Source organism: Saimiri boliviensis, chromosome 6 (genome assembly GCF_048565385.1).
Source record: "Saimiri boliviensis isolate mSaiBol1 chromosome 6, mSaiBol1.pri, whole genome shotgun sequence".
Classification (NCBI taxonomy): Eukaryota; Metazoa; Chordata; class Mammalia; order Primates; family Cebidae; genus Saimiri; species Saimiri boliviensis.
Genome location: NC_133454.1, coordinates 43750752 through 43778641, shown reverse-complemented (window position 1 = coordinate 43778641; position 27890 = coordinate 43750752). Strand labels below are relative to the sequence as shown.

The 27890-nt window shown below is 38.9% G+C and overlaps 1 protein-coding gene across 3 annotated transcripts in view; it reads right to left on the bottom strand.

The window, feature by feature from the left end:
* CUL5 (cullin 5) overlaps window positions 1-27890 on the bottom strand; it is a 109134-nt gene that overhangs the window by 43504 nt on the left and 37740 nt on the right. For all 3 annotated transcript variants that reach the window (XM_074400521.1, XM_074400522.1, XM_003923744.4), the window contains 5 exons: window positions 24224-24323; window positions 20077-20253; window positions 17295-17436; window positions 14265-14410; window positions 14104-14184 (listed from right to left, as the gene is read on the bottom strand). In XM_074400521.1, the coding sequence (XP_074256622.1) occupies window positions 14104-14184; window positions 14265-14410; window positions 17295-17436; window positions 20077-20253; window positions 24224-24323 (646 nt within the window). The remainder of the gene's footprint in view (window positions 1-14103; window positions 14185-14264; window positions 14411-17294; window positions 17437-20076; window positions 20254-24223; window positions 24324-27890) is intronic.

The following is a 27890-nucleotide window of genomic DNA, read 5'->3' as shown; positions in this document are numbered from 1 at the left end:
AGTGCTGGGATTACAGGCATGGGCCACTGCACTTGGCCTAGCAGACCAAATTTAACAATACGTTAAAAATATCATTCATTGTGACCAAGTGGGATTTATCCCTGGATGCAAGGATGGTTCAATATACACAATCAATCAATGTGATACATCATATCAACAGAATGGCAGACAAAGACCACATGCTTTCTTTTTTTTTCTATTTTTTATTTTCTTCTTTCTTTATTTTTTCTCATATGTTCATTTCAATTGATACTGAAAAAGCATCTGATAAAATCAACATTCCTGCATGATACAAACGCTCAAAACACTGGGTATAGAAGAAACATATCTCAATATAATAAAAGCCACACATAAGAGACCCATAGCTAGTATCATACCGAAGGGAGAAAAACTAAAAATCTTTTCTCTAAGATCTGAAACATAACAAGGATGCCCACTGTCACCACTTTTATTCAAAATAATACTGGAAGCTGTAGCTAGAGCAATCAGACATGAGAAAGAAAGAAAGAGGATCCAAACTGGAAAGGAAGATGTCAAACTACCCTGGTAGTTTGCAGATGATATTACCTAAAATGAGACATCATCTTATCCCAGTTATGTAGCCTTTGTCTGTAAGACAGGCAGTAACAAATATTGGTGTGGATGCAGAGAAAAGGGAACCCTAAAACAATGCTGGTGGGAACGTAAATTAGTACAAGCACGAGGGAGCAGTTTGGAGATTCCTCAAAAAACTAATACAGAGCCACCATATGAACCAGCAATCCCACTGCTGGGTATACATGAAAAAGCAAGGAAATTAGCATATGGAAGAGATACCTGCCCTCCCACGTTTACTGCAGCACTATTTATAATAATCAAGATTTGGAAGCAACCTTATTGTCCATCAACAAACGAATGGATAATGAAAATGTACATAAACACATTGGAGTACTATTCAGCTATAAAAAAAGAATGAGATTCTGTCATTTCCAACAACATGGATGGAATTGGAGAGCACTGTGTTAAATGAAATAAGCTAGGCCCAGCAAGACGAACTTCATTCAATCTCATTCATTTGTGGGAACTAAAAATTAAAACAATTGAACCTCATAGAGATAGAGAGTAAAGGATAGTTACCAGATGCTGGGTAGGGAAGTGAGGTGGTGGTGGAGAAATAGGGATGCTTAATGGGTACAAAAAAACCAGAATGAATAATCAGGCATAGTGGTTCATGCCTGTAATCCAGCACTTTGGGAGGCTGAGGTGGGTGGATCGCCTGAGGTCAGGAGATCAAGACCAGCCTGACCAAAATGAAGAAACCTCGTCTCTACTAAAAATACAAAATTAGGCGGGCGTGGTGGCACATGCCTGTAATCCCAACTACTTGGGAGGCTGAGGGAGGAGAATCGCTTGAACCCAGGAGGCGGAGGTTGTGGTGAGCTGAGATCATGCCATTGCACTCCAGCCTGGGCAACAAGAGCGAAACTCCATCTAAAAACAAACAAAAAACCCAGAATGAATGAAACATAGTATTTGATAGCAAAAAATAATTTAATTGTACATTAAATAATAATTAAAAATAACTAAAAGAATATAATTGGATTTCTGTAACACAAAAGATAAATGCTTGAGGATATCATTTACCCTGATATGATTTTCATGCATTGCATGCCTGTATCAAAGTATCTCATGTAACCTATAAATACATACAACTACATACACCATGTATGTACACACAAAAAAGTATTCTAAAATTTTAAAAAATTATTTACAAAATAAAAATGCCCCATCTCATTAATAATTTTTAAATGCACACAAAAAATATTCTAAAATCTATGATATTGGGAGATTAGTAAAAATCAATAGACTGACAAAACCCAGATCAGCACAGATATGAACAAGCACACTGTTGATGGAACTACATTCCTGAAAGTCAGTTTTGTATTCACTGTGTAGTCATTTGTAAAAGGTTCATGGATTTTTACTTCAGCTATGTAATTTCCAGGAGATTCTATTCCAAGAGGAAGCCAAGTATGAGAAAAGAGGTATACACAAGGATGTTAAAAAGATACAGGTATTTAAGGATATTCCAGAAAGCACCACTTATAAGAAATAAACTATGAACAATGAAAATGGTCATTAGAGAACTGATTAGTAATTTTTTTTTTTTTTTTGAGACGGAGTTTCGCTCTTGTTGCCCAGGCTGGAGTGCAATGGCGCGATCTCGGCTCACCGCAACCTCCGCCTCCTGGGTTCAGGCAATTCTCCTGCCTCAGCCTCCTGAGTAGCTGGGATTACAGGCATGCGCCACCATGCCCAGCTGATTTTTTGTATTTTTAGTAGAGACGGGGTTTCACCATGTTGACCAGGATGGTCTCGATCTCTTGACCTCATGATCCACCCACCTCGGCCTCCCAAAGTGCTGGGCTTACAGGCTTGAGCCACTGCGCCCGGCCCTGATTAGTAATATTAAAGTGCATATGGGTTATTTTGTAATATAGATTGTCATGATTTGGCTCTGTATCCCTACCCAAATTTCATCTCAAATTGTAATCTCATGTTGAGAGGGGGACTTGGTGGGAGGTGACTGGATCAGCATGATTTCCCCCATGCTGTGCTTGTGATAGTGAGGCAGCTCTCAAAATCTCATGGTTTTAAAAGTGGCAGTTTCCCCTGCAGGCACTCTCATGCTCTCCTGCTGTCATGTAAGATACACCTTGCCTCCCCTTTGCCTTCTGCCATGACTGTTAAATTTCCTGAGGAATCCCTGGCCATGCAGAACTGTGAGTCAACTCAACCTCTTTCCTTTATATATTACCCAGTAACAGGTAGTATCTTTATAGCAGTATGAAAAAAAAATGGACTAATACAATGTACGTGGAGTAAAAATGAGCAACATCGTAAATTTATTTTTAAATTAAGGAATGCAGGAAGGAAGGAAGGCAAAATGGGGAGGGAAATAGGAAGGAATGGAAAAGAAAGGAAAAAAGAAAAATCAACAAAACAAATATGGCAAAATAATGGTAATTGTTGAATATGGAGACTGGGTATGGGGTGGGGTTCATTATACTATTTTCTCTACTTGTGTATTTTAAAACTTTCATTACAAAGTTGGTTGTTGTTTTTTTTTTTGAGACGGCATCTGACTGTCGCCCAGGATGGAGTGCAGTGGTGCGATCTCGGCTCACCGCAACCTCTGCCTCCTGGGTTCAAGCGATTCTCATGCCTCAGCCTCCTGAGTAGCTGGGACTACAGGTGCTCACCACCATGCCTGGCTATTTTTTTGTATTTTTAGTAGAGGCAGGTTTCACCGTGTTAGGCAGGATGGTCTCAAACTCCTGACCTTGTGATCCGCCCGCCTTGGCCTCCCAAAGTCCTGGCTAATGCTAGGATTACCAGCATTAGCCACTGCGCCCGGTCTACAAAGCCTTTTTTTTTTAAAAAAAAAAAGAGAATTATGGTATAGATTCCTGTATGTTAAAAAATCATGCAGAAAACTATTTTACCTAGGCAAAAATACGAGAGGGAGATTGCTAGATAGAATTCTCCCCTTATTTCAAATAGTCTCGTCCTAACAAAAGAGTCAGTTTTTTGAGGACAGAGTTCACGTTATTTCTCTTTTGTCTTTCTTCCCAAACATTTACCAAAGTACTACATACATAGTCAATCCTAAATATATACTTGTTATTTGAAAATACATCTTGAATGGAAAGTATAGTGAAAAGCCATCTCTCTCACCTTGTATTCCCTTTCTGTTTCCTTTTGCTAGCTTCCATGAAGAAAAAAACTTTTTGCCATATGCCATCAACTCCTGTATGTTTGCCTGAGATGAGCACAACTTCTAAATCCATATCAATCTCTCCCCAGAGGTCTGCAAGGTGAAACACTTTAACTATCAATGTGCTTGATGTTTTAACCTCCTCTATAGCAAGACTATAAACTTCCAAAATAATGCCTGCCATAAAACACAGCAGGCACTCCAATAAGTACCTGTTGAATGAATGCATTCATAGGTCTGGAAGATGAAAGGGAGACAGGTAGGCTATGAGATGTGGTAGATTCTTCTACTTTTTTTTTTTTTGAGACCGAGTTTCGCTCTTGTTGCCCAAGCTGGAGTGCAATCTTGGCTCACTGCAACCTCTGTCTCCTGGGTCCAAGTGATTCTCCTGCCTCAGTCTCCCAAGTAGCTGGGATTACAGGCGTGTGCCACCACGTCCAGCTAATTTTTTGTATTTTTAGTAGAAATGGGGTTTCACCATGTTAGCCTGGCTGGTCTGAACTGCTGACCTCAGATGATCCACCTGCCTCAGCCTCCCAAAGTACTGGGATTACAGGCATGAGCCACTGCGCCCAGACAGATTCCTCTTTTAGTGGTATTCAATTTACATAATTATTTCTACCTTGCTGAAATTTTGTTTAAAAAAAGGGCATTTCTGATTTTCATTAGTTATGTAATAACTCTGTATAAGGAATAGTTTGCTTTGCCTCCTCAGCTACAAAATAAGAGTTGAAATAAAAATTATCTTAAGTTCCCCCACTTTACAATTCCACTGTATCAATATCAGGTCCTTAACCATACAAGGATATCTGTAACATATTCAATAATTAATTTCCTGGCCTTTCTAGTTTGACTAAGATTCTTTTTCTGTAGACCTCATCTATGGAGACTTAACATACCATGTCTAACATACCAAAATACTGAAGGTTAGTAAGTGCTTATTTTAATGTTGATAATTTATAACTTGTGACCTAGTTGCTTATTCAGCTTTTTAAATCAGTTTTGCACAGATGGTAAAATAGTTTTTATTTGTCTTAGAATTAATAAGCAGTTTTCTCCAAATCGGTGCCCTAATAGTAAAAGCAATCATGCTAGGGACAGTGCTTAAATGCTTAATATATCTTACGTCATTTAATTCTGCTAATACAAAAGGGTATTACTGATTTTTTTTTTTTTTTTTTTTTTTAAGAGAATCTCACTCTGTTGTCCAGGCTGGAGTGCAATGGCACGATCTCCACTCACTGCAACCTCCGCTTCCCAGGTTCAAACAATTCTCCTGCCTCAGCCTCCCATGTAGGTGGGATTACAGGTGCATGCCACCATGCCCAACTAATTTTGTTTTTTTTTTAAAGTAGAGACAGGGTTTCAACATATTGGCCAGGCTAGTCTTGAACTCCTAACCCTGTGATCCACCTGTCTTAGCCTACCTAAGTGTTGGGATTACAGGCGTGAGCCACCGTGCCCAGCCTATTCTATTTTATAGTTAGGAAAAGAGAGACTACAGAGGTTGAATAACTTGCCAAAATACAGACAGCTGGTAAAATAATAACTGTGGGATTCAAATCCACATCTGATTCCAACGTGTATAACCCTAAGCACTATAACACACTCCCTCCCTATCAGTGCCCTAGTCATTCTGAAGTGATCAAGACTTACACTACCAATTCACTTTTCTATTCTTCTATTGTATAAACAATCCATTTTATTATAGTGTCATCCTGAGGACAGGGACCAAGTCTATCTTATTATTCCCAACTGGCATAATGCTTGACATACTGTGGGTATATAATAAATACTAACTGAATTTCCTCAGGAAATATTAAGGTATCCAGGATCACCTAAAAACTGAAAACCAAACACAAATTTTAAAAGTCATTCTGGCTTAAAGCTGGGTGTGGTGGTATGCACCTACAGTCCCAGCAGGTCAGGAGGCTGAAGTGGGAAGATTGCTTAAGGCCAGGAATTTGAGGACGCAGTGCACTATGATCATACCTGTGAAGAGCCACTGCACTCGAGCCTGGACAACATAGCAAGGCTCTGTCTCTTAAAACAAAAAAACGCATTTTGGCTTAAATATTTTTCTTGCTCTTTTCTTATTGTTGTGTTACTTTTTGCTGTCAAAATGCCTGTTCAGCAGCACAGCTCAAAAGCCTCTTACCTTGTTTCACTAATACATTCCTGTTCATCTTCTATAGGACCACCCAGTGATAATCAAGCTTATTATAACTATATGTAAAATCAAATGTGAGTAGGGTCTAAGTGGCTTTCCTATAAGTAAACATAAAACTGTAATACAGAGTAGGGCTTCAGACATCTAATGCAACACTTAGCTGCTCAGAACTCTTGGACTAATTTACTTCGTGGATTCTCCCCTGAACTGCAAATAGCTAAAATTTCTGAAAGGGCTGTCCTCTGGATGAGTACTACTATATTAAACATACTACAAATACATGTATATTAGCACTAATGCTTACATACATGTACTAAGAAACACACAGCATTTGATCAAGTTTGGGTAACTTGACCCAAGCCAAGCCAATTAGAGCGGGGCCAATTAAAACCAGTGGAGGAAGACACTTATCACCTCTTAGGTCACAAACTGGAAGGACAGGCTGGCAGCTCTCATGGTCTCCACTTCAAGTAAATGCCTATCAACTCGAAGTGATAATAAAGCAGACCAGCAGAAATATTTATCCAAATACATAATATTTATGATATCACATCACATACCTAAAAGACCTTGCAGTACTTCAAGTTTCTGAATCCACAGTTCCTTCCTTTTAGTCTTACTCTAGCGCTGTCCATGGTGAAATTTACACGAACCAATAGATCTACTTGGTTTTTTTTTGAGATGGGTTTTGTCCCTTGCAACCAAGAGTGCTAATTATATATATATTCGTGCAATATATATACCCAAATTATTTACCAAACTATATGTCTTCTTTATGTATTCTAAAGTGCTTAACAGTATTGTTAGGAACTCAGGATTTAGAATTCGACTTCAACTGAAACCCAGCTTCACCACTTCCTATCTGTGTGAGGGCAACCTCCTGTACATTTCTGAATTTGTTTCCTCATTTGTAAAACCGAAGCAACCTATTAGATATACCTCCAAAATTATCCTGAAACCATCTTCTTATATATCCATCTCTATTGGCACCAACATCTCTCACCTAAATTATTAGTCTAAATACCATATTGCAACCCAAACGCTATTTTGTAATATGGAAATCAGATCAGTTCTCTACTTTTTAAAAACCTTTTAATAGCTTACTGCATTAAGCTCTACTTTCGTGTCTACCCTTGTCTTGCATCACTCTCCACCCTTCACCTGCTAAAATATCTAGCCACACTAACCTTTCTCTATTCCTAAAATAGTTAAGCTCCTTCCTGCTTCAAAGTCTTTACACTGCTCTTCCTTCTGCATGAAATGTTTTTGTCTCAGATCTTCAGAAGGCTAGCTCTCTACCATTCAGGTCTTAACGCCAATATAATTCCCTCAAAGAGACCTTTGCTGACCATATTTCATAAAGTAAAGGCAGCAGCAGAAGCATTACCACCACCAATATACTCTATAGCATTACTCTTATTTTATTTAAAGAATCACTTTTCCTTTGCTTACTTGCCCTTATCTGTTGACCTGCACTAGAATGTTAGCTCTATAAAAGCAAAGATATTGTTTTGTTTATGTTGTATCCCTTCAGCTTCACTGTAAAGACATTTGCAGAGTGACTAAATGCTCAATAAAATGATGTAATGAAAAACTGGAAAATTGTAATCTCTAACTATAGGATCCTATCCTCTAATAAACCAAGGGCATATTTGCCAAAAAAAAAAAAAAAAAAATTAAGAAACTTTAAATAATTTTTACTTACATTTCCACAGAATGTCATACTAAAAGGAAGGTAGTCCAGTAGAAAAAAAACACTAGTCTGACCAAAAGCTGTAATTCATCATTACCGATATAATGCTAAAGACAGTGATTTTCATTACATTTCAAAAAGCACTGTACAAGGAGAATGATTATTATGTACACATGTTCTATTACTAATAGAATTATTATTCTAAAACTGATGAGGTACTCAAAATTAGCTGCTCTCTGATTCTCTACTCAGATTCTTCCAATAACCCAGGCTCATGTCTTTCATCAGCCTCAATCATCCTTCAAGCCTACTAACTGGTTCTTTCTTCCAAATGCCTCTTATATCCCTTCCTTTCCACTTCTGAGTCATCATATATCTATTCAAAACTCCATTAAATCAGTCAAGACAGCTAAAAGCAAGTTTCTAAACTCTTCAAACTCTGTCACACACTCCATGGTGGACAAATTCTCCAAAAATGCAGTCTTGATGCCTTAATCATAAACTTTCATTGATTCTCCATCATTGAATCACTGGTTCTCAAACCTATCAGATCCAGCATTCTCTTTTATAACAAATCCTGAAAGGAGCTATGTGTGTATCATGTTAGAAGCGTCAATATAGTTCTCTAATTACAATATATATGAGAAATCAAAGAAAAGTACTTAATAATTAGTAAGCATTTCAACCTGTAAATGCTTGGACAGAACTTAACTAAAAGAGACAATAAAGTTGTCAGACACTTGAACCAATGTTGCATCAGTGGGAATGTGAAAACTATGAATGCAGGTCAACGTGAGTATACTGGCGACTCAAAACCATGAGCAAAATCCCCTATGGGGGATATAAATTTGTGACAGTGAAAAAAGTTTTCATATTCCAAACGAAACAAGGTATCATATCTTTCCTTAACTCATACAATATCACCCCTGGAAAATGCAGCATGTATTAGTATCATGCAAAAATATTTTGGCTTATAAGCAAAACAAAATTAAATTCTAATTTTAAAAAAGTATAAACAGTATTTTCACTTATATAAGTGGTCAGTAGGACATTTGTTGTTTTTTTTTTTTTTTTTGATACGGAGTTTCCACTCACCACCCAGGCTGGAGTACAATGGCCTGATCTTGCCTCACTGCAACCTCTGCTGCCTAGGTTCAAGCAATTCTTCTGCCTCAGCCTCCCAAGTAGCTGGCATTACAGGTGCACACCACCACATCTGGTTAATTTTTGTATTTTTAGTAGAAATGGTGTTTCACAATGTCGGCCAGGCTGGTCTCAAACTCTTGATCTGCCCACCTTGACCTCCCAAAGTGCTGGGATTACAGGCGTGAGCCAACTGTGCCCAGCCGCCAGTGGGATATTCCACTTTTGTTTTAGAAAAAATAAAAGTCATTTTGTTTCTTCTAATTGTGTAAGTTAAGGGAAGAAAAAGTCCTTTTGGATGTGGGATAGTTCTTGTTTATGTGGGATAGTCTGAGCACTATGAGCTGTCTACCATCTCTGGATCCCTACATACTATCTAAACATTGTAATAACCAAAAAAAAAATGCCTCTGAAATTTTTTTTTTTTTTTTTTTGAGATGGAGTTTCGCTCTTGTTAACCCAGGCTGGAGTGCAATGGCACGATCTCGGCTCACCGCAACCTCCGCCTCCTGGGTTCAGGCAATTCTCCTGCCTCAGCCTCCTGAGTAGCTGGGATTACAGGCACACGCCACCATGCCCAGCTAATTTTTTGTATTTTTAGTAGAGACGGGGTTTCACCATGTTGACCAGGCTGGTCTCGATCTCTTGACCTCGTGATCCACCCGCCTCGGCCTCCCAAAGTGCTGGGATTACAGGCTTGAGCCACCGCGCCCGGCGCCTCTGAAATTCTTGTAATGATCTCTAGAGGTAGATACCACCCTCACTAAAAATCTATGGTTTAGAGAGTCCAGTTCAAAAATATTAACCTGAAATTCAAATGTCTTTCACAATGAGATAAAAATCTACCTCCTGCTTTTTCAGACTTATTTCCACAACTTTCTAACATATAGTCTAGGCTTTTGAGAAAGAAGTGTATTTGCTCCCCATCTTTTGCTTATTGATATGCTTATGTTGTGATATTTAAACAACTTTCATTGATTAATCTGTCAGAATCTGTTAAACTAATGACAAGCAAATTAAAGAATAACTATAAAGTGATCATAAAGATACTATCTTGATATTAATAAACTTAACATCTAAACATTTTACATATAAAAAATTGAGAAAAAAATCTTGGAGTAACTTTTATTGACTATATAGGATATGTCAAGGCTGCAAAAATATTTTGGCTTATAAGCAAAACAAAAATTAGTTCTCTAATTACAGTACACATGAGAAAAGTACTTTAAAATTAGTCTTTCAACCTCTAGCTTAAGTTAAAATGAATTGGTTCAATGTAGGAAAACACTAGATGATGACCTCCATTTGCCTCCCAGACCAAAAAAAAAAAAAAAAAGGCATTCTTAGCCAGAAGCAGTGGCTCATACCTGTAATTCCAGCACTTTGGGAAGCTAAGGTGGTTCAATCACTTGAGGTCAAGAATTTGAGAACAGCCTGGCCAACATGGTGAAACCATGTCTCTATTAAAAATACAAAAATTAGCTGGGCATGGTGCCACATGCCTGTAATACCAGCTACTTGGGAGGCTGAGGCATGAGAATCACATGAACCCAGGAGGCAGAGGAGGCAGTAAGCAGAGACTGCACCACTCCACAAAAAGGCACTCCTCATAGTATTATTTTTTTAACTTCTTTATTTTGGTTAATGATTACAGAAAAGTTGCCAGAAAAACAGCACCTCACTTCTCCCAACATTAACATCTTAAATAACTACAGTACAACAATTCAAAACAAGGAAAATAGTATTGGTACAATACTATCAATTAACTCTACGTCTTATTCAGTTCACCAGTTTTTCCACTAATGTCCTTCCCCTATTCCAGGGTCCTATCCACAAGCCCATGTGAGTTACATTTAGTTGTTATTTCTCCTACTCTTCTCCAATTTGTGGCAGTTCCTTTGTCCTTCAGTCTGTTATAGTCTTGACACTTTTAAAGAATACTAGTCAGTTATTTTGTAGGCTATCAATCTGCAATTGTTATAATATTTCCTCATTATTACAGCAAGATTACACATTTTGAATAAAACGTACAGAATAAAACTCAAGAATAACACAGAAATAATATTGTATTCTTAGTGCATCATATCAAGGGGTATGTCAATATGTCCTACTACTGATGATGTTAACCTTGATCACTTAATTAAGATGGTGTGTTCAGGCTTCTCCTTTAGTAAATATCTTGGGGAAGATACTTTGAAACTATGCAAATATCCTATTTCATTTCAAACTTTTGGCCATTACTGCCAAGTGCTGTGGCTTGTACCTGTAATCCCAGCACTCTGGAGGTTGACGTGGGAGAACTGCTTGAGTCCAGGAGTATGAGACTAGCCTTAGCAACACAGTAAGACCTGATCTCAAAATACAAAAAACTAGCCAGGCATAGTGGCATGCACCTACAGTCACAGCTATTCTGGACTCGTTCTTTAAGTTGGTCCTTTATAGTTGAAAATTCATAAGTTTAATGTGGCTATGATACAACTAACCTATATAGTAGGAGATCGGAACAATTTCACCTTATAGAACCATAACATCCCCATCCAGGTGCTACAGGCATACCGATCTACTACAAATACCCAAATCCTCCAAAATGAACTCATCTTTTCTCCCTAAGACTTATTTTTATACTTAATTTCTCAGTAGCAGCACATTTCTCCCTGGCTGAAACCTCAGAAACATTATTGGCTTGATTCTCTGTGATAGCTAGCCCTATTCATGTGATAACAATGTTCTACCTCTAAGAAGTTTCTCTTTTCCGTCTTCTAAGAAGTTTCTCTTTTCTCTTTTCCATTCCCACTGCTGTAACTCAACTTGGTCTGCCTAATACCTTGCCTGAATTACTGTAAACGCTTTCTACTTATTTCCAGCTCTTCCCCATTCCAATCTTCAATCCTTCCTATCACCAGATTAATCTTCCTTTGGGACAACTCTGTTGCCCACCTGTTAAAAAGAAAAGTCAGTAGCCTTCCCTGCCTTCTAATGTAGCCCAAACCTGTATTTATATCTCTATAAAGAACTTCTACAAATAACAACTAAATTATTCTTCCTTTCACCATTATCAAAATTATTTTAACCACTCAAAGAAGATATATGCTGCAAACTGAGGACAAGCAAAACAAAAACTAAAAGAACCAAAGGGAAAAGAGATCCAACTCAGTGTGATTTCTGAACAAAGAATAAAATAAATATAACTACCACTTAAGATGGACAAAGCCAAAAAAAATCAAAAGAAAGGCTGGGTGCGGTGGCTTAAGCCTGTAATCCCAGCACTTTGGGAGGCCGAGGTGGGTGGATCACGAGGTCAAGAGATCGAGACCATCATGGTCAACATGGTGAAACCCCGTCTCTACTAAAAATACAAAAAATTAGCTGGGCATGGTGGCGCGTGCCTGTAATCCCAGCTACTCAGGAGGCTGAGGCAGGAGAATTGCCTGAATCCAGAAGGCAGAGGTTGCAGTGAGCCGAGATTGTGCCACTGCACTCTAGCCTGGGTAACAAGAGCGAAACTCGGTCTCAAAAAAAAACAAAAAAAAAAGAAAATCAAAAGTAAAAAAAAAAATTTAAATCTCATTCATAATTGAAAATATTTAACTATGGGCAAGCTATAATGTTATGCCTAAGAATGCAAATCTAAATCTAGTTCCTAGGCTCCAAAGACTGAAAGGAACTAGAGGAAATACTACTATGTGTTTGAGCAATTCCAAGACTGTCCAAACTAGATTCTAACTCTCTTTATACTAACGCACCCTAAGGTCAGTTCTTCATGTAAAAAAAAAAAACACCTACCATGGTACTGTCACTGACCAGTTTTTTAAAATAAGCAGATTATATAATATAAAATAAATAAAATAATATAAAAAGCTGATGCTTTTACCAAATTGTTAATATTTTGGGGCCAGGTATGGTGGCTCATGCCCATAATCCCAGCATTTTGGTAGGCTGAAGAGAAAGGACTGCCTGAGGTCAGGAGCTCAAAACCAGCTTGGGCTACATAGTAAGACCTGCTCTCTATGAAAAATAATAATAAAAAAAAATTAGCCAAGTGGCTGGGCACAGTGGCTCACACCTGCAATCCCAACACTTCAGGAGGCCAAGGTGGATCACCTGAGTTTAGGAGTTCAAGACCAGCCTGGGCAGAGTGGTGAAACCCCATCTCTACTAAAAATAAAAAAATTAGCCAGGCATGGTGGCATGAGCTTGTAGTCCCAGCTATTTAGGAGGCTGAGGCAGGGGAACTGCTTGAGCCTGAGAGTCAGAGGTTGCAGTGGGCTGAGATTACACCACTGCACAACAGCCTGGGCAACAAAGCAAGATCTTGTCTCAAAAAATAAAATAAAATAAATAAATTATATATATATATATATATATTAGTCAGGTATGGGGATATGTGCCTGTAGTCCCAGCTACTTAGGAGGGTGAGGCAGGAGGGGACCTCATGCCCAGGAGTTACAGTGAGGTATAACTGCACCACTGCACTCCAGCCTGGGAAACAGAGCAAGACTTTGTCTGTAAAATAATAATTATTAATATTTTATCACATGATAAATGAAGTTTAAAACATCTTCCCAGAAGGAGAAGAAATATCCCCTAGGCATAAATGATTCATTATTCACTAGTTCGGTGTTTGCAGCCACTTTAGAGAACGTAACTGCCACAAGAAAAGAGAATCAACTTTATCTCCAAGGAGCGTATATACTTGCAACATGAAAATCACAAAAATGGTTAACTTAGATATGCGTAAAATATAAAAAAAATTACCAAAAGTTAATTATATTAAATATAGTAAATTCTAGAACAGGTATGGAAATAGATTTGATCTTGAATACCAGTTCCAAAGGACAATCAATGTGTTATGAATAAGGTACACCTTCTATGAAGCTGTGCTATGGCTCACCAGCAAAAAGAACTAAAATCAACTAACAATGCTGGTTGTTGCCGGGCGCGGTGGCTCAAGCCTGTAATCCCAGCACTTTGGGAGGCCGAGGCGGGTGGATCACGAGGTCGAGAGATCAAGACCATTCTGGTCAACATGGTGAAACCCCGTCTCTGCTAAAAATACAAAAAATTAGCTGGGCATGGTGGCGCGTGCCTGTAATCCTAGCTACTCAGGAGGCTGAGGCAGGAGAATTGCCTGAACCCAGGAGGCGGAGGTTGCGGTGAGCCGAGATCGCGCCATTGCACTCCAGCCTGGGTAACAAGAGCGAAACTCCGTCTCAAAAAAAAAAAAAAACAAAAAAAAAACAATGCTGGTTGTTAAATAATATTATTTGCGTCATTTATTTGGCATTCCTAAGCTTCTGTATTTCAAATAATCCCATAAATTGTACAAATTAAATTACTTACTGCTTCAACGGAGTTACATTCTCGCCTTGTTTCCAAATAACGTAGTGCTCGTTTTTCTTCTTCTTTTAATTTAGCATCTGCCTGTCCAGAAGCAAAATAGCAATCATTTTAAGACTATCAAGAGAATTGCTCAAATTATCACATACTAAGTTCAAACTTACATATTTCATATAATTCTGTACACCATTTTGTTGTAAATATGAGGGTGCCTGTGTTCTATAAAATCTCTCTGTTGAATCCAAGTATGCCTTCTCAAAATTGTCCCTATAAATCTGAAGCTTATCCTCAGGATTAGAACAAAGGTTAACTGAAAAACAGAAAATAAAATATTACTCCAATTATGATCAGAATCAATATTTTGAGAATAAATATTAAGGAGTCATTATGTGCGAGGTAATAATGCTGAAGAGAACATATAATTATATAAGACAAAATCCTTCTCCATAAGAAACTTACAAAGATAAAAGCACAAAGCAGTAAAGTAACAAATAAATGATACAGATAATACAGACTTTTATTTTTGAATAGGTAAGAGACTGACTTCTAACTGAATACTAAAGAAAACATAATATAGACTATTTTATTTTTGAATAGGTAAGAGACTGACTTCTAACTGAATAATCAAGAAAACATTCACAGAAGCAATGGGAAACCGAATCTTAAAGAATAAACTAGAATTTGTATAGAGATTAGTTAAGGTAAGTAAATAGAAGCAGAAAAGCACAAGAAAATATGACTAGGTTGTCTAAGTGGATTGCAAGGCTAACAAGATGGTAAGGTAGAAGAGTAAATTACAAAGGGCTGTGAAGATGCTTTGGGTAATATGGTAAAACAATGTTTCTACAAAAAAATTAAGGCCAAGAACAATGGCTCACACTTGTACTCCCAGCACTTTGGGAGGCCAAGGTGAGCAGATCACTTAAGGTCAGGAGTTCAAGACCAGCCTGGCCACAATGGGGAAACTCTGTCTCTACTAAAATTACAAAAATTAGCCAGGCATGGTGGCATTCACCTGTCATCTCAGCTACTCAGGACGCTGAGGTATAAAAATTGCTTGAACCTGGGAAGCAGAGGTTGCAGTGAGCTGAGTGTGCTACTGCACTTCAGCCTGGGGGAGAGAGTAAGACTTTGTCTCAAAAAAAAAAAAAAAAAAAAAAAGAAAAAGAAAAAAAATTAGCCAGTTATGGTGGTACAGGCCTGGAGTCTCAGCTACTGAGAAGGCTGAGATGGGCAGACTGCTTGAGTCTGAGAGGTGGAGGTTCAGTGAGGCATGATCACGCCACTGCACTCCAGCTTGGGCAACAGAGCAAAATTCCATCTCCTTTAAAAAAAAAAAAAAAAAAAAAAAAAACGCTGGGCGCAGTGGTTCATGCCTGTAATTCCAGCACTTTGGGAGATCGAGGTGGGTGGATCACAATGTCAGGAGATCAAGTCCATCCTGGCTAACATGGTGAAACCCCATCTCTACTAAAATAACAAAAAAATTAGCTGATTTTTTTTTTTTTTTGTATTTTTTAGTACATGGTGGCACACGCCTGTAATCCCAGCTTCTTGAGATGGTTGAGGCAGGAGAATCACGTGAACCTGGGAGGCAGAGGTTGCAGTGAGCCCAGATAGTGCCACTGCACTCCAGCCTGGGCGATGGGGCGACACTCTGTCTCAAAATAAAAAAAAAAAAAAAAAAGAAAAAAGAAAAAGAAAAAAAAAAAAAGGCATGCTCTATCACTTAAGGGGTAAGTAGAAATAATACCAATAAAATAGTACTTAAACCTCAATCTTATAAGCAGCAGATGGGTTAAATGATAGGAATACAATCACTGTAAGAGGACCATTTCAGGCCAGGTGCCTTGGCTTACACCTGTAATCCCAGCACTTTGGGAGGCCGAGGCAGATGGATCACGAGGTCAAGAGATCAAGACCATCCTGGTCAACATGGTGAAACCCCGTCTCTATTAAATATACAAAAAATCAGCTGGGCATGGTGGTGTGTGCCTGTAATCCCAGCTACTCAGGAGGCCGAGGCAGGAGAATTGCCTGAACCCAGGAGGCGGAGGTTGCAGTGAGCCGAGATCGTGCCATTACACTCCAGCCTGGGTAACAAGAGTGAAACTCCATCTCAAAAAAAAAAAAAGAGGACCATTTCAAAACTCTACATGTAAAGTTTAAAGTCTGGTGGCAGTTCAAGTAAAAACAAATTTCAGGAGCATTGCTAATGAAAATCTAAAGACTTGATAATCAAAGGAATATGGGGCAATGAAGAAAAGCCAGTCAAAAAATAACTGTATAGGTTCATTAACTCAATCAAAACTTAACTAGAGTGATTTTTCACATGCATTCTATGTTCAGTAAAGACACAGTGCTAACAACACAATTAAACAAAAGTACTACGCCAAGGAGGCACAGGTACTGTGAAGCACTGAATGTGAGACCTTAACTTAGTCTGGGAATTAAGAAAGGCCTCCAGGAGGAGGATGAAGGGTGGGGAAGAAACATACTCTAAGTCACAGGAAACAAATTAGAAGAGAGAATGTACTCCTACATGCTCTCCTTTTCATTGCTCTTCATGGAAGTAACTTACTTCCTGAAAACATAAATACCTAACCTTTTAATGAACTAGTTACCTTTTATGAGCTATATATTCAAATCTATATATCTAATTTAGTTCACTAAAAAGACCTGTCAGCCAAGAAATTAATAGCATGTAGAAAATAAGCATTAACCACACGAATATGAATTATTATACATTCTTTTAAGCACAATTAATATCATTTGTATACTCTTTTAAAAAAAGCATCGAGGCTGGGCACAGTGGCTCACGCCTGTAAACCCAGCACTCTGGGAGGCAGAGGTGGGCAGATCATGAGGTCAGGAGTTCAAGACCAGCAGACCAGCTTGTCCAATACAGTGAAACCCTGTCTCTACTAAAAGTATAAAAATTATCCAGTGGCAGCTGCCTGTAGTCCCAGCTACTCGGGAGGCTGAGGGAGGAGAATCGCTTGAACCCAGGAGGCAGAGGTTGCAGTGAGCCGAGATGGCGCCACTGCACTCCAGCCTGCTACAACACAGACTCTTGCCTCAAAAAAAAAAAGCATCTAGTACAAAAAGTAGACGTAGCTTTGATTGTGCTATTCCATAACTGCCCTACAATTTCCATGAAACAGAAATTATGGTCCTAAAAGTTCAGAACATACCATAGGATTCTCTTACTCCAATAACCAGCTGAGAATCAAAAGCTTCTCCCAATCTCTCAGCATGTACCAGCTTCATTGCACTATCTTGGAGTCTGTTTTTTATATTTGAAAAGATTGACTCATTCCATGTATCAAGCATAAGCTAGGAAAACAAGAACAAATTGTAACATAATTTTCAATTACTAATATATAAAATATCATGTACAAACACCAAAAAAGAAAATCAAATTCTTAGGCCTGAGCCAGGTACAGTGGCTCATGCCTGAAGTTCCAGCAGTTTGGGAGGCCAAGGCAGGTGGATCACTTGAGTCCATGAGTTTGAAACCAGCCTGGGCAGCATGGTGAAATCCTATCTCTATAAAACACAAAAAAAAGTTAGCCAGGTGTAGTGGTCCATGCCTGTAGTCCCAGTGAGCCGAGATCATGCCACTGCACTCCAGCCTGGGTGACAGAGCAAGACCCTGTCTCAAAAACACTTAGGCTGCAGTCACTTGAATACTTCAGGGAAGCAGTATATGCAGCATAATGGTAAAGAAGACGTATCGACTCAGCATGGTGGCTCATGCCAGTAAACCCAAAACCTTGGGAGACCAAGGTGAGAAGATCACTTGAAGCCAGGAGTTTAAGACCAGCCTCGGCAACACAGTGAGACCCATCTCAACGACAACAAAAAATACTAAAATTTGTTAGGCATAGTGGCAGTGCCAGTAGTCCCAGCTACCTGGGAAGCTGAGGTGGGGGATCACTTGCATCCAGGAGGGCAAGGCTGCAGCAAGCAAAGATCACACCATTTTACTCTAGCCTGGGCAACACAGCAAGACCCCATCTCAAACAAAACAAAAATAAATAAAGAAAAAGTGTTTCAGAATCTAACATAATAGGATTTGAATCCCAGCTTTGTTGCTTATTTCCCACTTTCTTAAGAGTAAAGTGGTCAAAACGGTAGTGCAAACTTCAAGTGGTTATAAAAGTTAATGATGATAATACATGGAAAATGTTTATTTTCCTACAGTTCCATGGTTGAATTTCAGATACATTGGTGTGTTTGAAACAGACATATACATATGTTTGTACAGATACATAAAAAAATGCAAAAAGGACCAACTGAAAATCTGATACTGGACCTTATAAAAGAGTATCGAAATCTACCATTTAGATGTTCCATTAAAATGATAAAAATGATATATACATATTGGTGATTATATCAGTACTCCAAGACACTTGTTCAGATGTAGGAGATACATTAATAGCAGCAACAATAATAACAAGAGTTAACACTTTTATAACACTCATTCTGTGCTTGGGACTGCTCTATGTATTCCACATATAACTCATTTTATCCTCACAATCTTGATATAGGCACTATGATTATCCCCCCTTTAGATATGTGAAACCTGGGGTACAGATAGCAAAGCTAACTTTCCACATTCAAGCATCTCATCAATGATGACACTGGGATTTGAATCCAACAACTGTGGTCCCAGAATTGATACACTTAATCACTAAGTGGACGCTGCTTCCTACAACCCATGGAGAATGGCAAAACTTAAAGGAGTAACAACAAAAAAAGAGGACAAGATTATGAGACTGCAAATTAAATAGCAGTCAGAAGTGTTTTTCACTTTTTGGTTTTTTGGCACAGATTTCCCATATTGCAGTGATTTCTATCACTGATGAACCACTGGGTATCTAAATTTACAGTATCCCTGTCAACATCAGAGCAAATTTTAAGGCTAGGATGGGGCAACAATGCCCAGGTTATACTACTGTAATGCCTGAGTCTGTTATATAACCATCATAACAAACAGTAAGTTGACTAAAGTTCAAATGGCATTTTAAAATTTTCAAATCTATGGTTCCATTTGATTCTTACAAGCAGAAAGATATATGAAAATGAGGACTCTTCAAAATAGAGTTTGAAGAGTTGAAAGGGAACCCAGGACCCTTCATACTGAGCACCAAGTTCTTTCCATTAAATCATGACTGGTTACTTCACACAATTTTAAAATAGAAAATAAGCACAGTATATACTGACTTTGTAATAGCTGGAATTAAGTAAAAGGGAAATTATAGAGATGATAGCAGTTTAGCTACAATTAAACAAAAAGTTATCAGAAGGTAACCCAATAAAAGAAGATTTTTGAGAGAGGAGAAAAGTAATTTAATTTCTAGTAAAATAAGAATATAAGCTGGGTGTGGTGGTTCATGCCTGTAATCCCAGTAATGTGGGAGGCTGAGGTGGGCAGATCACCTGAGGTCAGGAGTCTGATACCAGCCTGGCCAACATGGCGAAACCCAGTCTCCACTAAAAATACAAAAATTAGCTGGGCGTGGTGGTGTGTGCCTATAGTCCCAGTTACTTGAGAGGCTGAGGCAGGAGAATTGCTTGAACCCAGGATGCAGAGAGTTGAAATCACACCACTGCACTCCAGTCTAGGTGACACAGTGAGATTCAATTAAAAAAAAAAAAGAGTAAAAAGAAAGAATAGAGAAATCGAATACCAAAAATACCAGGAAAAGGAGAAAGTAAAAAGGAAAGTAAAGGAGGTAATGGTTGAAGACACAGATCTATAGATTAAGACCACATAAAAAGATGAAAGAAGATTGACGCTAAAGACATTTATTGAAAAAGAGTATTTTTCAATAAAATCTAATAAGAGCTGAAAGGCAATTTACATGTGAAGTAGAAAAACCCACTTAAAAGTTCAAATTATTTTCAAATGCTTCCAAATCATCCTCTTTCTGAAGAATATTAGGAAAACAATAAGAAAAATGGTCTTACCTTTCGAACAATACTGTCTTCCACATTTGATTTTTTATTGCTGCCCTGTTTACCCATTAAAGTAATCTCTAGTTGACAAAAAGGTTTTGGTAAAATGTCACATTGTGTAAAGAATTTTCTCCATTCAACAATATATGCTTTTAACAAAGCTGTATCATCTTGATGGCTCAATACTCGCTGAAAAAAAGAGGTGTATCAATTTGAAATAAATGCAGTTGCTTTGAAAAATTAAGAACAAAACATATTCATGCCAAAATATAAATTGTACATAATTTTTAAATTATTGTACAAACTCTATTATATCCAAGAGAAACTGAAACACAGGTTCACACACAAAAAAACTTGCACATGAATGTTCACAGCCACATTATTCAAAATAGATAAAAAGTAGAAATAACCCAAATATCCATCAGTTGAAATATGGATAAACCATATATGGGCCAGGCATGGTGGCTCACACCTGTAGTCCCAGCACTTTCGAAGGCTGAGGCCAGAGGACTGCTTGAGCTCAGGAGTTTGAGACCAACCTGAGCAACACAGCAAGACCTCATCTCCATAAATACAAAATATTAGCTGGGTGTGGTGGTTCGTGGCTGTGGTCCTAGCTACTCAGGAGGCTGAAGTGGGAGGACTGCTTGAGCCCTGGCAGTTGAGGCTACAGTAGCTGTGACTGAGCCACTGTACTCTGGCTTGGGTGACAGAGCAAGACTCTGTCTCAAAAAGAAAATAAAACTAAACAAATGAAAAACAAAAGAAACCAAAAAACCCCACAATATATGGTATATCCAAACAATAGACATCATTCAGCCATAAAGAGAAACAAAATATTGCGAGAGAAACAAAATATTGTGAAAGAAACTAGTCACAAAAGGATATATATTATGATCCCAATACTGAAAATGTCAAATACAGACAAATCCATGGACAGCAGATTAGTGATTTGGTGGGGGTGGGGGAGGAGTAATAGGGAGTGAGAGTTCATAGATACAGGGTTTCTTTACAGGTTGATTAAAATATTCTGGGATTAGTGGGTGATGGTTGCACAACTTTAGGAAATATACAACCCACTGAATCATATGCTTTAAGGGGGTATATTTTATGGTACATGGATTTTATCTCAATTTTTTAAAAGGTGGTGGAGTCTATTTCCCACTATTAGAGTTTGGGCTGGTCCTGTGATTTTCGTTGACCCACAGAATGCCACAGATGTAAGACGGTGAGATTTCTAAGCCTATCTGTGAAGAGGTATTGTAGATTCTGCTTTCATCCCAAAGGCTGGCTTCCTTGAGAATGAGGAACTACACAGGGAAGAGAAAGCCAGCACCAAAAACCATATATGTTTTACTGCTCTCTTAGACCACTATGTCCTGGTAAAGTTCACAGCTCACTGCTACTGCATTAATAAGCTTAGGCAAAATCAGCTAAGAGCAGCCCAAATTACTAAGCCACGGAATTGTAAACAAATAAAACAGATGTATTAATCCAGGTTAAAAAAAAAAAAAGAAGAATCCGCATGTTTATTATTTTTACTTCTTTTTCTTGTTCTTTAAAAAGGTTATAAACATTTCAATGCATATTGCCTTTCAACCATTTGGGAGATTTGGTCCTTACTGACAATGTATGTTCAATTGAAGATTGCCTAGTAAAATGAGTCACAAAAAAAAAAAAAAAAAATCCTTAAGAGTTTAAAAAGTCTTCTTAAGTTATATACCCATGTCTGGCATTGCTATTCCTATTAACTGCTCTGAATTAGTGGTGCTAAATCCTATTCTCGGGTTCTTGTTGAGGTCTACATTTCCAGACTTTATTCAGTTATGTTACAGTGAAACCCTTCCATATTTTTTTTGCCAGTGTTGAGTATGTTTTTTAACATCTGTTAATAACATCTAAGGTAGACCGGGTACGGCAGCTCACACCTGAAATCCCAGCACTTTGGGAGACCGAGGCAAGTGGATCACCTGAGGTCAGGAGTTCAAGACGAGCCTGGCCAACATAGTGAAACCCTGTCTCTAATAAAAAAAACAAAAAGCGGGGTGTGATGGCACACCCCTGTAATCCCAGCTACTCAGGAGGCTGAGGCAGGAGAATTGCTTGAACCCGGGAGATGGAGGTTGCAGTGAGCTGAGATTACACCACTGCACTCCAGCCTGGAAGACAGAGTGAGATGCCATCTCAAAAAAAAACAAAAACAAGGCCGGGCGCGGTGGCTCAAGCCTGTAATCCCAGCACTTTGGGAGGCCGAGGCGGGTGGATCAGGAGGTCGAGAATTACCTTAGTTTTTTTTGTTTTTGTTTTTGTTTTTTTCTTTTTTTTTTTTCCTTTTTGAGACGGAGTTTCACTCTTGTTACCCAGGCTGGAGTGCAATGGCGCGATCTCGGCTCACCGCAACCTCCGCCTCCTGGGCTCAGGCAATTCTCCTGCCTCGGCCTCCTGAGTAGCTGGGATTACAGGCACGTGCTACCATGCCCAGCTAATTTTTTTATTTTTAGCAGAGACGGGGTTTCACCATGTGGACCAGGATGGTCTCGATCTCTCGACCTCGTGATCCACCCGCCTCGGCCTCCCAAAGTGCTGGGATTACAGGCTTGAGCCACCGCGCCCGGCCCTAAGGTAATTCTTTATAAGTTATTTCCAGAAACTGAAGAATAAAACTCTATCAATCTGAAATAAACAATTTGTCTTTATCAAATCATAAAAAGAAAATGTGATACATTTTCCAATGCAAATCTCTAAATTAGTTCTAAGAAAATAGTTTTAAATTCTGATATTGAAACATTTAATTTTCTAAGTGAAGCAATTCGGCTGTCTTGGCCTCCCAAAGAGCTGGGATTACAGGTGTGAGCTACTGTGATCTGCCCCAGACCTCATTTTTTTTTTTTTTTTTTTTTTTTTTGAGACAGAGTTTCGCTCTTGTTACCAAGGCTGGAATGCAATGGCGCGATACCGACTCACCACAACCTCTGCCTCCTGGGTTCAGGCAATTCTCCTGCCTCAGCCTCCTGAGTAGCTAGGATTAAAGGCACGCGCCACCATGCCCAGCTAATTTTTTTGTATTTTTAGTAGAGACGGGGTTTCACCATGTGGACCAGGATGGTCTCAATCTCTTGACCTCGTGATCCACCCACCTCAGCCTCCCAAAGTGCTGGGATTACAGGCTTGAGCCACTGTGCCCGGCCCCCAGACCTCATTTTATAGAAAGGAAAATAATTTCATGTCCTTTGGCTCCTCCTCAAAATGGTAAGAGACATAGCCATAGCTGACTTAAAACAACATTACAAGGTGTCAAAACAAACAAACTCTTGCATAACTGATCTAATGCCTAAATGAGCTTTGTCTTCATTTCAGTATAATTAGCCATTTATACATAATAACAAAACAAGAGTGTTGAATTTCAGCTCAGCAACAGCGATACAAAGGACAACCTAAAGAATTTACAACTGGCCGGGCGCGGTGGCTCAAGCTTGTAATCCCAGCACTTTGGGAGGCCGAGGCGGGTGGATCACGAGGTCGAGAGATCGAGACCATCCTGGTCAACATGGTGAAACCCCGTCTCTACTAAAAAATACAAAAAATTAGCTGGGCATGGTGGCACGTGCCTGTAATCCCAGCTACTCAGGAGGCTGAGGCAGGAGAATTGCCTGAACCCGGGAGGCGGAGGTTGCGGTGAGCCGAGATCGCGCCATTGCACTCCAGCCTGGGTAACAAGAGCGAAACTCCGTCTCAAAAAAAAAAAAAGAAAAAAAAAAAAAAAAAAAAAGAATTTACAACTAAAGAAGGATCTGGAATTAAAGAAACTACTGTCAACTTGAGAAGAGGTATTAGTCATGAGAGAAAAATACAGATTTGTGTGGACTGATGTGTAGCCAAAAAATAATGGTGGTGGGGACTTCTAAAAATCATAAAAACTGAATTCACTATAACATCTTTTAATTAAGGATAATATGTACTCTCTTGACAGAAGTATCACTGTGGGAAAAAAAATCATCCAACTAATGACAATCATTTCATTAATAAAATTCTTTCACAGACATGTCAAAAGTCAATGCAATATTTTGAAATTACTTCAGGAACTCCTACTTTCAAAATTATAAAATATGATTATCTGACTAGTTTTAAAACAAGTCTAAAATAAACATGTGGAACTTACTGCCTGTGCTTGCTTAATAAACTCAAGAATATCTTCTTTTAAAGCCTGATGAATTTTTGCTGGGCCTTTATCATCCCAAAGACAGACTGCATGCACATCCCTGTGAATATAAAGTAGGTAAACAATCATTAATAATGAAACAAGAACTGAGACAAAACTCATTTTAAGTTCTATTGTAGTACAGTTTCCATGGATCATATTAGAACCAAGCTACTGGTGTTTGAATTCACTCATATAAACCAAGTACTCTTGTAAATTGCCTCACATATACATTTGTTCCTATTTTTATTTTCTTTTGTCATTGCTTTCCTCTTTAATTCTCTGCTACTTACCACATAAAATTTAGTTATGAAAGCATGTCTCCATCTCCTAATGTCACTCTCCAAAGTTAACTATTAGTATTTTCTTGTGCAAAAGCAACTACAAATCTTTTAAATTCTTTAACACAAGAGTTATATATTCTTTTATCACTTCAATTTTAATTATTTTAAAAACTTTATTTTTATTTTTTAGAGACAGGGTCTCACTCTGTTGCCCAGGCTGGAGTACAGTGGCATGATCATGGCTCACTGCAGCCTCGACCTACTGGGCTGAGGTGATTCTCCCACCTCAGTCTCCCAAGAGCTGGGACTACAGGAGCATGCCACCAAACCCGGCTCATTTTTAAAAAAAATTTTTGTAGAGACAATCTTCCTATGTTGTCCAGGTTAGTCTTGAACTCCTGGTTTCAAGGGATCCTCCTGCCTCAGCCTCCAAAGTGCTGGAATTGCAAGTGTGAGCCACCACACCCGGTCTTGTTATATACTCTGTCACCCAGCCTGGAGTGCAGTGGCACAACCACAGCTAACCGCAGTCTCTAACTCCTGAGCTCAAGGGATCCTCCCACCTCAGCCTCCTGAGTAGCTAGGACTACAAGCATGCACCTGTCTAACTTTTTAAATTTCTGGTAGAGACGGAGTCTTGTTATGTTGCCTAGTCTGGGCTTGAACTCTGATCCTCAAGCAATTCTCCTGCCTCAGCCTCCCAAAATGCTGGGATGTGGGCCAGCCTATTTTGGCTTTTTAGAAAATTAGTCACTTAAATCACAATAAAGCAAATATCCTAGCTTCTCGACATATTACCCATTTACACAGCAATTACCAACAAAAAACAAAAGCAAAAGCTATCATAAATTGATATACAAAAACTCAGAACTTATAAAACTGATGTATTTTACAAAAAGGTCCTTCATTTTAGAAATATATTTAGTATTAGTACAGCATGTTCAGAAAGTTAATTTCTTAATTACCAAGTTGTAGGCCAGGTGCGGTGGCTCACGCTTGTAATCCAAGCACTTTGGGAGGCTGAGGTTGGCAGATCACTTGAGGTCAGGAGTTCAAGACCAGTCTGGCTAACATGGTGAAACCCTGTATCTACTAATAATACAAAAATTAGCCAGGCGTGGTGGTGCACACCTGTAATCCCAGCTACTTGAGAGGCTGAGGCATGAGAATCACTTGAACCCAGGAGACGGAAGTTGCAGTGAGCCAAGATGCCGCCATTAAAATCCAGCCTGAGCGATTGAGTGAAACTGTGTCAAAAAAATAAAAATAGGCCGGGCGCGGTGGCTCAAGCTTGTAATCCCAGCACTTTGGGAGGCCGAGGCGGGTGGATCACGAGGTCGAGAGATCGAGACCATCCTGGTCAACATGGTGAAACCCCGTCTCTACTAAAAATACAAAAAATTAGCTGGGCATGGTGGTACGTGCCTGTAATCCCAGCTACTCAGGAGGCTGAGACAGGAGAATTGCCTGAACCCAGGAGGCGGAGGTTGCGGTGAGCCGAGATCGCGCCATTGCACTCCAGCCTGGGTAAAAAGAGCGAAACTCCCTCTCAAAAATAAATAAAAAAAAAAAAAAATAAATAAATAAAAATAAAAATAAAATAAAATAAAATAAAATACCAAGTTGTAAATCAGAGAAACTTACAACAAAAGAACAGGGTCATAATGAAGAATCATTCATTCAAAAAATGTCCCTCAGTGATTCATTCAATTTACAATGGAGTCTCTACTATAAAAAAAGTCAAATCCAAATAAAGCATCTCCAGAATTATAACGTGTCAATAATCAAATTGTTTCGTATTCTAATTATTTTGTTTCTTTTTTTTGAGACAGTGTCTCACTCTGTTGCCCAGTCTGGAGTGCAGTGGCATGAACACAGCTCACTGCAGCCTCAACCTCCTGGGCTCAAGTGATCCTCCTGCCTCAGTCTCCCAACTAGCTGAGACCACAGTTGTGTGCTACCATGCCTTGCTAATTTTTTATTTTTTGTAGAGACAGGGCCTCCCTATGTTGTCTAGGCTGACTGTGAACTCCTGAACTCAAGTAATCTCCTGCCTCAGCCTCCCAAAGGGCAGGGATTATAGGCATGAGCCACTGTGCTTGGCCTACATTCCAATTTTTAGAGCCACTATTATAGCCCAAAGTTTTGTCTCCATATTAGTTTGAATGCTTTTTTCACTAGTCCAATTCAGCTTCATAATGGTTTATGGCCCAGTGCCTAGGATGATGTCAGCATACAAATATTTGTTAAATAATAACACAAAACATAACACCTGACTGCTTATTATGTGCCAGATACTATTCTTTTATTTATTTATTTTTTGGAGATGAAGTTTTGCTCTTGTTGCCCAGGCTGTAGTGTAATGGTGGAATCTCGGCTCACTATAACCTCTGCCTCCAAAGTTCAAGTGATTCTCCTGCCTCGGCCTCTCCAGTAGCTGGAATTACAGGCATGTGTCACCAGCTAAGTTTTGTATTTTTAGTAGAGAGGGAGTTTTACCATGTTAGTCAGGTTGGTCTCAAACTCCTGACTTCAGGTGATCCACCTGTCTCGGCCTCCCGAAGTGCTGAGATTACAGGCATGAGGCACTGCGACCAGCCAGATAGTATTCCAAGTTCTTTTAACTCAATTTATCTTCACAGCAACTTCAAAGTACTACTATTTTATCCTTATTTTACAGACGGGGAACTTAGGGAAAAAGGATCCAAGATTATGCAATTAGTATATGTTGGAGCCAGGAAATCAGGCTCCAGAACTTACACCAAACCGAATCTACTCTTCAAACCCTCTAATCTATTAGACAAGCAGCTAAAACTCAAGACACATCATATTACCCCATACTTAAATTATTTAATGGTTTCCCAATACTCTCAGAATAAATTACAAAACAATTAATTGACTCATGCATACCTATACAGTCTCACCTAATGACTAAAGGAATCTAGAGTTTAAAAGAAGAGACTGGGATGGGCATATTGGCTTATGCCTGTAATCCTAGCACTCTTGGAGGCCAAGGCAGGAGGGTCATTTGAGGCCAGAAGTTCAAGACCAGACTAGGCCACATGGCAAGCTTTCACCTATACAAAAATAAAATAAAATAATCAGCTGAGCATAGTGGCCCATGCCTGTAATCCTAATTTTCAGGAGGCTGATGAGGGAAGATCACTTCAACTCAGAAGTTCAAGGTTAAAGTAAGCTACAATTGTGCCACTGCACTCCAGCCTTAGTGACAGAGTAATGCCCTGCCTCTAAAAATTTTTTTTAAAAAAGAAACAGGCCGAGCATGGTGGACCATGCCTTTAATGCCAGCAGTTTGGGAGGCCAAGGTGGGCAGATCACTTGAG